The sequence below is a fragment of the Toxorhynchites rutilus genome, chromosome 3 (genome assembly GCF_029784135.1).
Source record: "Toxorhynchites rutilus septentrionalis strain SRP chromosome 3, ASM2978413v1, whole genome shotgun sequence".
Taxonomy (NCBI): Eukaryota; Metazoa; Arthropoda; class Insecta; order Diptera; family Culicidae; genus Toxorhynchites; species Toxorhynchites rutilus.
In genome coordinates, this window is record NC_073746.1 from 144,529,217 (window position 1) to 144,541,189 (window position 11,973).

Here is an 11,973-nt window from a genome sequence, read left to right on the forward strand (position 1 = left end):
AGAAATCCATTTTCTCTTGAATTCCGCCTCCGATTTGACAACTTTTGGGTTCTTCCGGAGAGCCTGCTTCATATTCGCCCAATATTTCTCTATTGGGCGAAGCTCCGGCACGTTGGGCGGGTTCATTTCCTTTGGCACGAAGGTGACCCCGTTGGCATCGTACCACTCCAACACGTCCTTTGAATAGTGACACGAAGCGAGATCCGGCCAGAATGGTCGTGCTGCTTCAATAGTGGTAGTAAGCGCTTCTGTAGGCACTCCTTAAGGTAAACCTGCCCGTTTACCGTGCCGGTCATCACGAAGGGGGCGCTCCGCTTTCCGCAAAAAAAAATCGGTTAACATGCGGCCATAGCGCCCACCATTCACAGTTACCGTCTCGCCGTCCTCATTTTCAAAGAAATACGGCCCGATGACTGCACTAGACCATAATGCGCACCAAACAGTGACTTTTGGCGGATGCAATGGCCTCTCAACAATCACGTGTGGATTTTCTGAGCCCCATATACGGAAATTTTGGGTGTTTACATAGGCACCGAGCTCGAAATGTGCCTCATCGCTGAAGAAAATTTGATGCGAAAATTCAGCATTTTGCTGCTGTTGTTCGTTCACCCAATCGACGTATGCCCGACGCATTCCATGGTCACCACGCTCTAATTTTTGTACCAGTTGGACTTTATATGGATGTAGGAGCAAGTCCAAATGCAAAATTCGCCACAATGATGTGTATGACAAGCCCAATTGCTGAGCACGCCGTGGAATCGAAACATTCGGGTCATCCTTCACATTGGCAGCAACAGCAGCAATATTTTCGGCCGAACGCACATTACAATGATGCACAGGTTTCACAATATCCGCTACGGATCCAGTTTGGTCGAATTTACGCACTTCATTAGCGATTGTGTGCTCTGTAGGCCGTCCATGACGACCAAAATCCGTCCGTAATGCTCGAAAAACATTTGCCGGGTTTTCATCATTTTTAAAGTATAATTTAACAAAATAAACAAGTTGTGCGATGCATATTGTTGCAAAATAAATGCGTTGTGCGATCCATATTGTAAAATGGCAGACATTCAACTAACGATATGACGCTTTGGTTGACAGCTATGTCAAACGGTTGTCAGCGCAGGGCTGTATACTTTCGGAAGCCCGAAATGGAAAACCCTGTATAAATAAAAATGTAAGGCAAAATCTGTTGGTAAGCGGAAAATCCGAAGAAAGGATGGTCCGATTTAAGCCTTCTTTATTTTGTTGTATTCGTCTCTTCCCGTAGATCAGTATAATGGAGAGAAACCCCGAAAATTTTTTGGAAAACTCTGAAGGAAGGTCGGAAAATTTGGAAAATTTAATTCCCACATGTTCGAAAATTACATCATAATAAGCGTTGTTAGTCCATTCGATATTTGCGCTATCGAAATTGATCTTTGTTCGTAAGTGGAAAGTAAGTGGATTTTCAGGCGAAATAACGCATTTCCATATCTTATATCTATAAATAAAAATGGAAGGCAAAATGTGTTGGTAAGTGCAAAACCCGAGGAAGGAATGGTCCGATTTGAGCTGTCTTTATTTTGTAATATTCTCTGGATCAAACATGTATTCCATGCAACGGAGAAACATGTAATTTCCAAATGCTTGAAGAATCTTGAACGAGAATTGTGTCTGAAAATAATTTTATATTATAAGGACGAATTTTCGTAGAAGTACTAGACAATTTATAGTAAAAGGAAATTGTAAAGGGTTAAAGGGTAATCAATCAATGAAGAGTTCAGTGATTGGACTCACTAACGTTCACTTAGTAGGAAAACGTGGATGTTTGAAAGTATTCAAATCAAAAAATCTATTTTGAGCGGGACGAAGTTCGTCGGGTCAGCTAGTAAGATCTAAAACATTGTCAAATACACTATATTGCTATTTGACTTTAAACAAAATTAGGATTAATTGTAATTTTTTCAAAGAAAACATGAAAAAGTTGTTGTTAGAAAAACTTTTTCCCTATAAAATGCCCGTCTTCCGATGTATGGACGTCTTGTTGGAAATTGTAATAGCTATTCATATAATTTTTTTTCAGAAATTAAAAAGAAAATAGTTTTTGAGAAAAATGAATTTTAATTTTTGAATTAATTTTTTAGCGAAATTTTTTTTTTCAAAATATTTTTGGTATTTTTTTATAGAAATTTAAATAATTTTCTACATAACATCCTTTGACTCGAATTTCGTAGGTTTTATAGTCTTTGAGTTATAATGTTTTGTAAAAAATCAAGAAAAAAAATTTTGGCCTTTTTTAAAAAGTAGTCTAATTCTTTTTTGAATACTTCAAATATGCAAAGTTGCTTAAAAGACCCATGTGTTTACACCCACAACATTTCACTGCTGTCTGAGATGGTGCTGCTAACTCCTAAAACGAGTTGGCATAAAATTCGTCATATGTATTCGAAAAAAATCGGCTTAAAAGACGCATTTCGCCCTAGTTCAGGATGGTAACAAATAAACGCGAAATAGTTGATGTTTTATTTTAAATTTGATAATTTTTCAAGTGTTTGGAAATAAATATTATGGTAATACTAGCTGACCCGGCAAACGTTGTTTTGCCATAAAAAATATTTCTAGAGAATAAGTTGTTTGTTAAATAAAAAATAACTAATGTATTGTAAGTGTGTTTAAATGTTTTCACGTTCTACACATGAATCGTTCGTTACTCAAGTGTTCATACTTGTGCTTGACATACCGAGGAATAGAGCGCCAAATCGATGACCACCGACAAAAATAAAAATACACAAACCATTCCTTGTATTCCATTCCCGATGTATTTCATTAACGAATCTGACATGTGTGTTCTCCTAAACGTTGCTTTTCAAAGTCGGATGACATTTGCACAACCCGTCGAAGTCGAACGGATGAAAGAATACGATATAGCAATCGATTCGGGAAATTTTGACTCGATCGGATTTCATAATACGGGTGAGTAGTTGATCAATAGACGCATCTGGAATTTTTGAGGAAATTACACTATCAATTCCCTCAGGGCGTATTCTGTCTGCTATCCAAATTAAAAATGTGCATATGAGGTAATCCTCGCTTTTGCCATCCAGCCGAAACATCCAGCAAGATGTAGAACCGAATACATGTAACGTTGTAATGAAGCTCATTCTACATTTAATTAATTTTTTGTTTGAACATACGTTTTGTAATATCATGACAATGCATGTGTTCAGGCCTGGCAATATAACAGGCTGCGTCGGCGTTGCTCAAGATAGCGTCTCGCAACTGAGTGTATTTTTCCTTTACCGCTTCTGATTGTCTTGAAACGTAGTCGTTCGCTCTCTACCTCTATATCGTTCACTAGTCATTCTACGCTGAGATGATGAACATTAGTACCATTGAGGAAAAAGATGGAGAGCGTCGTTTGAACGGTGGATGTCAATGATGAACTCCATATTATTGTATCTTCTTCGAATCACAATTTCTCGCGTTGCTGTGCAGTCGCCTACCATGACTCCAGCAATGTATTCAACAACATATGCATTAAATGTATACACGTGTTTTCCAGTCAGGGTTTCATTAGAATTGATGACAATAATGTTATTGTCGCCTTGCAAACCGAGCATGTATGATATGAAGAATTTCAATAATTCATTATGTTTATTCGAGAAGTTTTCCAGCTCGCTGGCAATACGCATGGTTTCAACCGAATTGAGGAAATTGGCGCATATCAGGATGAAAGTTCGATGAAGTGAACTTAGCGCCATCTGTCATTTAACAACGTAAATAAATTTACTCTCTTTGAAATACAAACTACGGGTCGATTATTTGGATATTATTTATGCCAAAATACTAAAAAGGCATATCAAAATAGGAGATGGGGGTGAACCTGTGCGGTTATATGTATTTTTAGCCCAATTTAATTAAAAAAAATAGAAAAATTAGGGTCACCTTAATCGGTATTAAACATATGGTAATCGGTATCTTAGCGGTATCATATATAGTTTACGTTCTATTCTCATGCCGACCAAGCTTTTTTGGCATCATTTCCTGAAAATCGGGCGAGGCGTTTCAGAGGAGTTCGACCACGAACATCGTGACACGAGATTTTTATAAATAGAGAATGTTGTACCCAATGCACAATGGTTCAGGAGATGCATTTAAGTGGAAATTAGCATCGACGGTTATTCTCTAGACAAAAACTGTCTTGGACAAAGTTGTTACATATGAGCGCTCATTTTCATGTTATCAAAAATAGGGTGACCAAAATTGTCGATGAAATAAAATATTTAACATTCTTATCTTTATAGATAGAGGTAAAAATAGTTCGACATTATTGTAGTCCCAGTTATTTGAAAAATCCTTGTAGAACAAAGCTTTTTTTCTATCTCTTGAAATAACCGATATAGCCCCTTTTTTGTAAGTTGCGTTAGGGTCAACATGAAAAAAACGGTTTTTATACTCTAACTTTTATATTTCAAATTTTACATACAAACTGTCTTCGGAAGACTTTTAGAGCTTACTAATACAAACGTTTTGCGATGCAGAACTTGTCAATATCTCAACTTCACTCAAACATATTGATATTTCTTCCCAAAAAATACACTCTCTGCAATTGCTTGTCATTCTTTCTGGGGCGAACATAAACAAAGTTTATTGACGGCATTTGAAAGAACATAGTTCACTCTACATGATGTGTGATTTTGAAAACTATGTTATTTTTCGTGTTTGAGTAAATTTAAATTGAAATCATGAACTTTTAGGTAAAAAAACATCAATAACTTTGAGTAGGATTAAGATATTAACAAGTTCTGCATCGGAAAATGTTGGTCTGGACAAGCTCTAAAAGTCGTATGAAGATAGTCTTGATGTAGAATTTGAAATATGAAAGTTAGAGCAGAAAAAACTGCTTTTTCATTGCTCTATTATATGTAACAACTTTGTCGCAGACAGTTTTTGTCTAAAAAATAAATATCTGCCACAAAGTTGTTTTTAACTAAATTGCATTAGGGTAACCATGAACAAAACGGTTTTTTTACTCTAACTCTCACTTGTGTTTACTCTTCACTCTTACTTGTCTTCGTACGACTTTTAGAGCTTTTCATTACCAACAATTTGCGGTGCAGAATTTGTCAATATCTTTATCCTGCTCAAAGTTATTGATGGGTTTTCACCCAAAAACTCATTATTTGAATTTTAATTTACTCAAACACAAAAAAAGAACATATCTTCGAAAATCACATATTATATAAAGTGAAATTTGTTCTTTCAAATCCCGCCAACAAACATTTTTTATGTTAGCCCCAGAAAGAATGACAAGCAATTGAAGAGAGCATATTTTTTGGGAAAAAATAACAATAATTTTGAGTGATGTTGAGATATAGACAAGTTCTGCATCGAAAAATGTTTGTATTAGTATGTTCTAAAAATCTTTCGAAGACAGTTTGTATGTAGAATTTGAAATATAAAAGTTAGAGTATAAAAACCGTTTTTTTCATGATGACCCTAACGCAACTTAGAAAAAAGGCGCTATATCGGTTGTTTTAAGAGATAGAAAAAAACTTCGTTCTACAAAGATGTCTCAAATAACTGAGGCTACAACTATGTTCACCTCTATCTATAAAGATAAGAAAGTCAGATTTTTTATATCATCGACAATTTTGATACCATGAAAATGAGTGCTCTATCATATGTAACAACTTTGTCGAAGATAGTTTTTGTCTAGAGAATAACCGTCGAGCTCTAAATGTTAATTTCCACTTAAATGCAGCTCCTGGATCATTTTACAATATCTTACTTTATTAGTTACCACTTACAATTTCAATTTCAATTTTTATTGGGCAATGAATTTGGTTTCGAGCAATTTTGTGCGGAAGGTGCATAAACAAACATAACCTAATAAATAACAAAATCCAAAACATAAAACACAAAAATATGTAAATATTTTTACAGTATTGTTTTGATGAAAGAACACACATTGTGATGTAGGGAAAAATACATTTGATTGAACCTTCTGCAGGAAAAAAATGCAGGTTTTTGCCAATGTTAAATTTTTCATTGAGCTTTGGGGTTTTTTGACGCCAATAATAAAAATTACAGCAATGGCTTTCGTGAAATAAATATTTTTACAAATCAAAATCGGAGCAAATGTTCATTTTTCGGTGGATCCTTTTGTCATGGTACAGGGTAACTTCGATATAGAAAAATATTTTCCGAAATAGGTACCGAGAGTTTCATGTCAATCTCACAGGTTCAACAAAGGCCTCTTGCTGGTCTGTACTTTTAACCAATCTCGAAATACAATTGGTTTTATGATTGCAGATTCTAAATTAATCAACAGCATGCAGGGGAACATCGGGAGAAAGGTTGGCTTCATCTTTTAGTTGAACTTTTTTACATTATTTATTTACCTCACCCAAACAACAACACAAAAAAGTAATATAAGCTATGTTCCTGAGTTCTTTATTTTGCTTCGATATAACGTACAATTTTGAAAGAGAAATGTACGTTATATCGAAGTTTACCTGTAATGCTGTTAAAAAAGATCGGATTAGGCGAAACATTGTCAATGTTATAATAGCTGATACCAATACAGAACATACTTATTTAATTGAAATCAAAAGCATTTAATGGATAAAATTATTTGGTTTTATTGAAATATTTCTCAATTTGAGCATGTTTTCATCGTTTGAATTCTTCCTTGTAATTTTATTTGTTTTATATACGAACAATCATATACCTTTATGAGCGATCCGTGAATAATTTATCATCGAATTGCATATATTCACTACTGCTTGATTAATTCCTTAATTATTTTCAACAAATTATATTCCGTATCACACTAGATTTACATCCGCTTGAATGCCGTCGAACAAATACACCTGGTTTCGTCTCGGGTATAATTTCTGCTGGAATTAATCTCAACTCCATACTCACATTCTTACCGGAGAAAGGAATTCGCTCAACCTAATTGCGCTCGAGCTATACGCTCCCAGGTGATTCGTCGCTCTAATTAATGCTTCGTTTATTTAGACGACGTCCGCTTCGTTCGACACACCTCTGGGTGCTGTTATTTCATCATAAGAAGGATCTTGCCGAGCGCACGATTTAAACACAAGGTAGCATATGCATTACACGGCAATCCGCACATGCTTGTGTGTTAATTTAATAGGCTAAATGTCAACATTGACTGACCTTAGAACACCTGATTTGAATAGGAATCCGTAATGGATAGAAGCGAAAGACATGTGCCTGAGTAGAACTACATAGCTTCTAGTTGGTGGTTCTTGGTTCATCTTATAGTGGCGAACGAAACTACTAGACGGATGTAATTGTAGAGTGAAGGCCAGTTCGAAGCGAAGCATGTTGTAATTACATACAGTCTAAAGCGACGCATAGGCCTCTAATATTATGACACAATGTAACTACATGAAGGCATGCAGCTGCAGTCCACTAATAACCATCGTTTTGTGAACGATGTTTCGACCTTGGCCTAGTTTGCATCCTCCACATGCTGACATTGGAAGAACCAAACTCTTCCAATCATATCTATCGTTTGACACTTCTCGTGCTTGTCGTGACCAAAAAAAAAAAGTCCAAACGGAAGCAGTCAATCACTCACCACCGTATCAACTGGTGGCGATGTTCGCTTGGTTTGATTAGGGGTTGACCGCTCCGCCGCCGATAGAAATGCACTTTCGGTTTCAGCTGGGTTTGCGCCTCTATCGTCGTCAATCAGTGCCGGAGACTGGGGCTGATTTTTATTTCATCCCGTTGCTATACGTTAGGTTATGCAAATCGGGGGGAGATGGAGAGAATGCATTTCCTCCGTCTGTGCGCAGATCTTATTAGCATAAACAATGGTTCTCTCCACACTCGCTTGATGGGCATTAAATGGCCGTGGAATGACAATCGGTGCTGGTGAATGGTGAAGAATTGAAAACCGTGAACCGTGATGTGAAAATTAAAACACTGGCGGCGAATTTCAGTTTTTAGCTTTTTTTTTATTTGTATTTTGTTCGTTACAGTTTGCTTACAACGTGTAAGCAATGTAGAATAATATATTTGCTTTGGACAACAAGTTGAAAAAATGATTTGTTGCAGAGAGCTATGTGTTGTTCTGTGGGATGAAAATCTGAGTATACTCTCTGGTTATAATACAACAAAAAAGCTATCATATCCATGGAAATGGATGCGATGAGATATGAAGATCACAATGTAAGAGCAATTTGAGCTTCAAATAACACGATTAATAACATTTGTTTTTTTTTGGGAATGGGTTGATTTGGTGGTCTATGCACTATAGCCAGTCTTTAGTGGTACGAGTGGTACTCGGAGTAGGAGTGGCTGTGTGGCTCCCAACCATGAGATTTGACATACAGTGGGACGTGCTTCTCAACGATAACTGGCTTCTTCACATAGACTGGGTATGGTTTTTCGATGTGCACTGGGTATGGTTTGGGAACCTCAACGTATTCCTTGATTTTGTACGGAACCTTAACTGGAACGGCCACTGGTTTCTCGACGACATATGGAACCTTCTTCTCAACGACGACTGGAACGTGCTTCTCGACGGTCACTGGGTATGGGACCTTCACTGGATATGGGATGTGCTTCTCAACCTCATATGGGACCGGAATGTGTTCCTTCTTGATGATGGTGGTAACGTGATGAGGATCATCCCAACCGTGAGAAACGTGAGACAGTGAATGATCGTAACCGTGCGAATCGTATCCATAGCCCAAATCCCACAGACCACGCTTATCCTGTTTCTTCTCGCTCTCCGCTGGAGCAACGGACTTTTCAGCCTCTTTGGTCTCCACGGCAGCGCTGACCACGATAGCGATGGTCATAGCAAAAACTACAAAAACCTGTGAACGACACAATGATATCACACATTAGAACACCACAAATTAACTATCACTGGAGCCACCGCACAGAACATTGCAAATATTCAGAGTCTATCTAACATTTCAACACACCTTCATTTTTCAACTGTTTAAGCTTAGCAATTGTAATACTGGTAAATGTTCAAAGCTAACTGATGTCTTCTGAAACTTTTCCCAACATATTTATACACGAGCAAGAAAAAAAGAGCAGCTCTAGCCGAAATCATCACAAAAGTGGTTGATTTTCAACCCCCCAGCCAGCGGCACAGGTTACGGTAGCATAAAATGCGGCAACCCGCCAGCAAGAGCGAGTGGGAGAACAGATCGCGACTAACCGCTTTGTCTCCGCCGAGTCGCCACTTTGCCAAGGAGAAGGAGAAGCCAATGTTGCAAGCGTGCGACACACGGCGAAGTTTCCCCCGCAGAGCGAACTTTTCCGCGGATGACCCCCGATTTAGCATAATAATTCGAACGGGCAGAACAATCGGGATTTTCACGATTCTGTCGGGGTTTTGACTCTACAGTAGCGATCTAATGATCATTGCAGGGCAACGAGTACAAAGTGTACGCTCGTTTGCCGCTTTTTTCTACGAGCTGACACAGTCAATGTTTGTGTGTGTGTGTGAATGTTTCATTGTGGATTTCCATGGATTTATCATATGGTGATCATTGTTTCAAGCATTGCGACGCGGTTCAGGTGTGATCGGTATCGCTGATGTTGTGGGTGCAGTTTTATCCGATAGCATGGCGCTTTTACTGTAGCCCTTTGTGTAAGGGTTTTTAGATTCGAAGCTGATCTATTGACTCTTTGATATATTTACTCTTTAATTTGAAATACGAAGTGTGGTTTGTACAAATGTTCTGGAAATAACTTTCTTCATCCATTGGTTGGGTATTTCATATTGAATTATGAGATGATTTCAGTTGCCCGTGTAAAAAATCCATCAGGGATTGTGTGAAACAGCTATTATTAACTGGAATAATTCAACAAGAAGGCCCGCAGTGTACTCCTTGCATTTTGGAGTGATAAGTAGTTGAAATGCGTTGACGGACAGGGTTATATTACTAAAATTTAATAAATGAAAATGATCAGGAATATGATGATAATAAACGGTATAGACTGATATTTGCCGTATCAGCACGTATCAATTGAGATCATTGACGAAATCTATACTTTTTTTTTTAAATTCAAGTTGCCGAATTTCAAATTAAGAAGTGAAAAGTGAACTATTTCCCATCCAGCTAACAGAAGTGAAATTATTCAATGAATAATAATGAATAATCATGTTAAGATTTGCGTATCTTCTAATTACGTTGAGAAAAGTGTCTTTCCACAAAGTTTTGTGAAAATTTTTAGAAGAAGTGAAAAAAGTTGAGCTGATAATCACAAGTATAGAATTTTGCTATTTGCAAATGTTTTCCTAAATCATTTCAGACTGGTTTGGTTCAAAGCTCTGGGTTTTCATGTATGTAGTGAGGAGTTTACCTCAGTAGTGTTATCTCAGTTAGAATATCTGATCTTGAGACGTGTTCAACGGGAGACTAATGATCGATTTATCTACATCGACTCTCTCTTTTGGTCACAACTTAGCTGCAAATACATTCCCAGCTGTATTTGACAATGTGGAAGATGGGTCAGAATCTCATCTATCGGATTCTATAGCAAACTTAAATTGGAACGTTGTTGCAGTTGACTTATTAACTAAATAAAAAGTTGATGAAGAGAAATCGATCATGTCACATACACCCTTTGCATCCTGAGCCCCTCAAATAGTATCGTGCTGCGTATGAAACTCTCCATGAAAATCGAGTTGAAACCAGAGTAGATTCTTCACAAAGTAATAAGAATGAAACACAAATTTCTGAATTACTAGAGAATTAATCAAGCAAACGAAACCAAATTAGGCATGTGGAGGTTTGAGGATGCAATAAATATTTCTATGGTGGTTAGACACTCCTCCCGCTCTGTAAGGGTGGGCTGTCATATAAATGAAACACAAATTTCTGCATAACTCGAAAGCTAATCAAGCACAATTTGGGATGTGAGTGTTTTTGGGTATGAGAAATGTTTTTATAATGGTATAACACCCCTCCCTCCTCTGGAATGAAGAGGGGGTCCCATAAAAATATTACACATATTTCAATCAAAAATATTCCAACCAAACATGACAATTGAAAATTTTCGGAAAACTCTGAAGGAAAAATGGATTATTCGGAAAATTAAATTCCCATATGTTCTACAATTACATAGTGACAAGTGCTGTTAGTCCATTTGATGTTTGCGCTAGCGAAATTGATCTTTGTTCGAAAGTGGAAATGGATTTTAATGTGGTGAAACGCACACCTATATCTTCTTCTATCTATACCAAAAAAAAAAAGGATCGCCAAATGTGTTGATAAGAGCAGAACTCGAGGAAGGAATTGTCCGATTCAGGGCTGTCTTTATTCTATCATATTTTCTGTATAAAACATTTATTCCATGCAACGGAGAAACATGTTATTTACAAGTGGTTGAAAAATATTGAACGAGAATTGTGTCTGAAAATAATCTGATATTATAATGATGAGTTTTGTTAGAAATACTGGGAATTTTATAGTAAAAAGTAAATTCAACGGAGACGAATAGAAGATCAATCAATGAACAGTTCTGCGATTGGACCCATGAATTTGCTCATAGTAAGAAAACGTGAATGTTAGAAGGTATTGATAACAAAAACCAAATTTTTGGCGGGACGAAGTTTGTCGGGTCAGCTAGTATAAAATAAATTGTCTTCAGATACAATTTTTGTAAGAGATTATTTTACCACATGAAAAAAACAAAGTTTTCCATTCATATCACTATGGTACTAATTTGGTACGGAGAAGTTAATGTTCATTCATTAATCTCTATTTGAAAAGTGTTCATTCTGCCGTAAAACGAAGCTCGATGACATGCCTGTCATTTCGTTCTCACCGTGAAGTGTATACAGGCATGAGGCCCAACAATCTTTTTAGTGAATAGGATACGAAACTGATTACTCGCGGTCGACTCGTGTTTAGTAGGGTAACAATTTTTTTCAGAAAAAAATCGAGCAGAGTTGGCAAGCATATTTTTTTATAAATTATCTTC

General features: G+C 36.9%; 1 protein-coding gene across 1 annotated transcript; it reads right to left on the bottom strand.

The window, feature by feature from the left end:
* Window positions 1-7,958: 7,958 nt before the first annotated feature.
* On the bottom strand, window positions 7,959-9,125 carry LOC129777033 (uncharacterized). The gene is made up of 2 exons (XM_055783081.1): window positions 8,958-9,125; window positions 7,959-8,846 (listed from the first exon to the last, which is right to left on the bottom strand). The coding sequence occupies exons 1-2, from the start codon at window positions 8,961-8,963 to the stop codon at window positions 8,289-8,291; spliced, it is 564 nt and encodes a 187-aa protein (XP_055639056.1). The 5' UTR covers window positions 8,964-9,125; the 3' UTR covers window positions 7,959-8,288.
* Window positions 9,126-11,973: the final 2,848 nt, after the last annotated feature.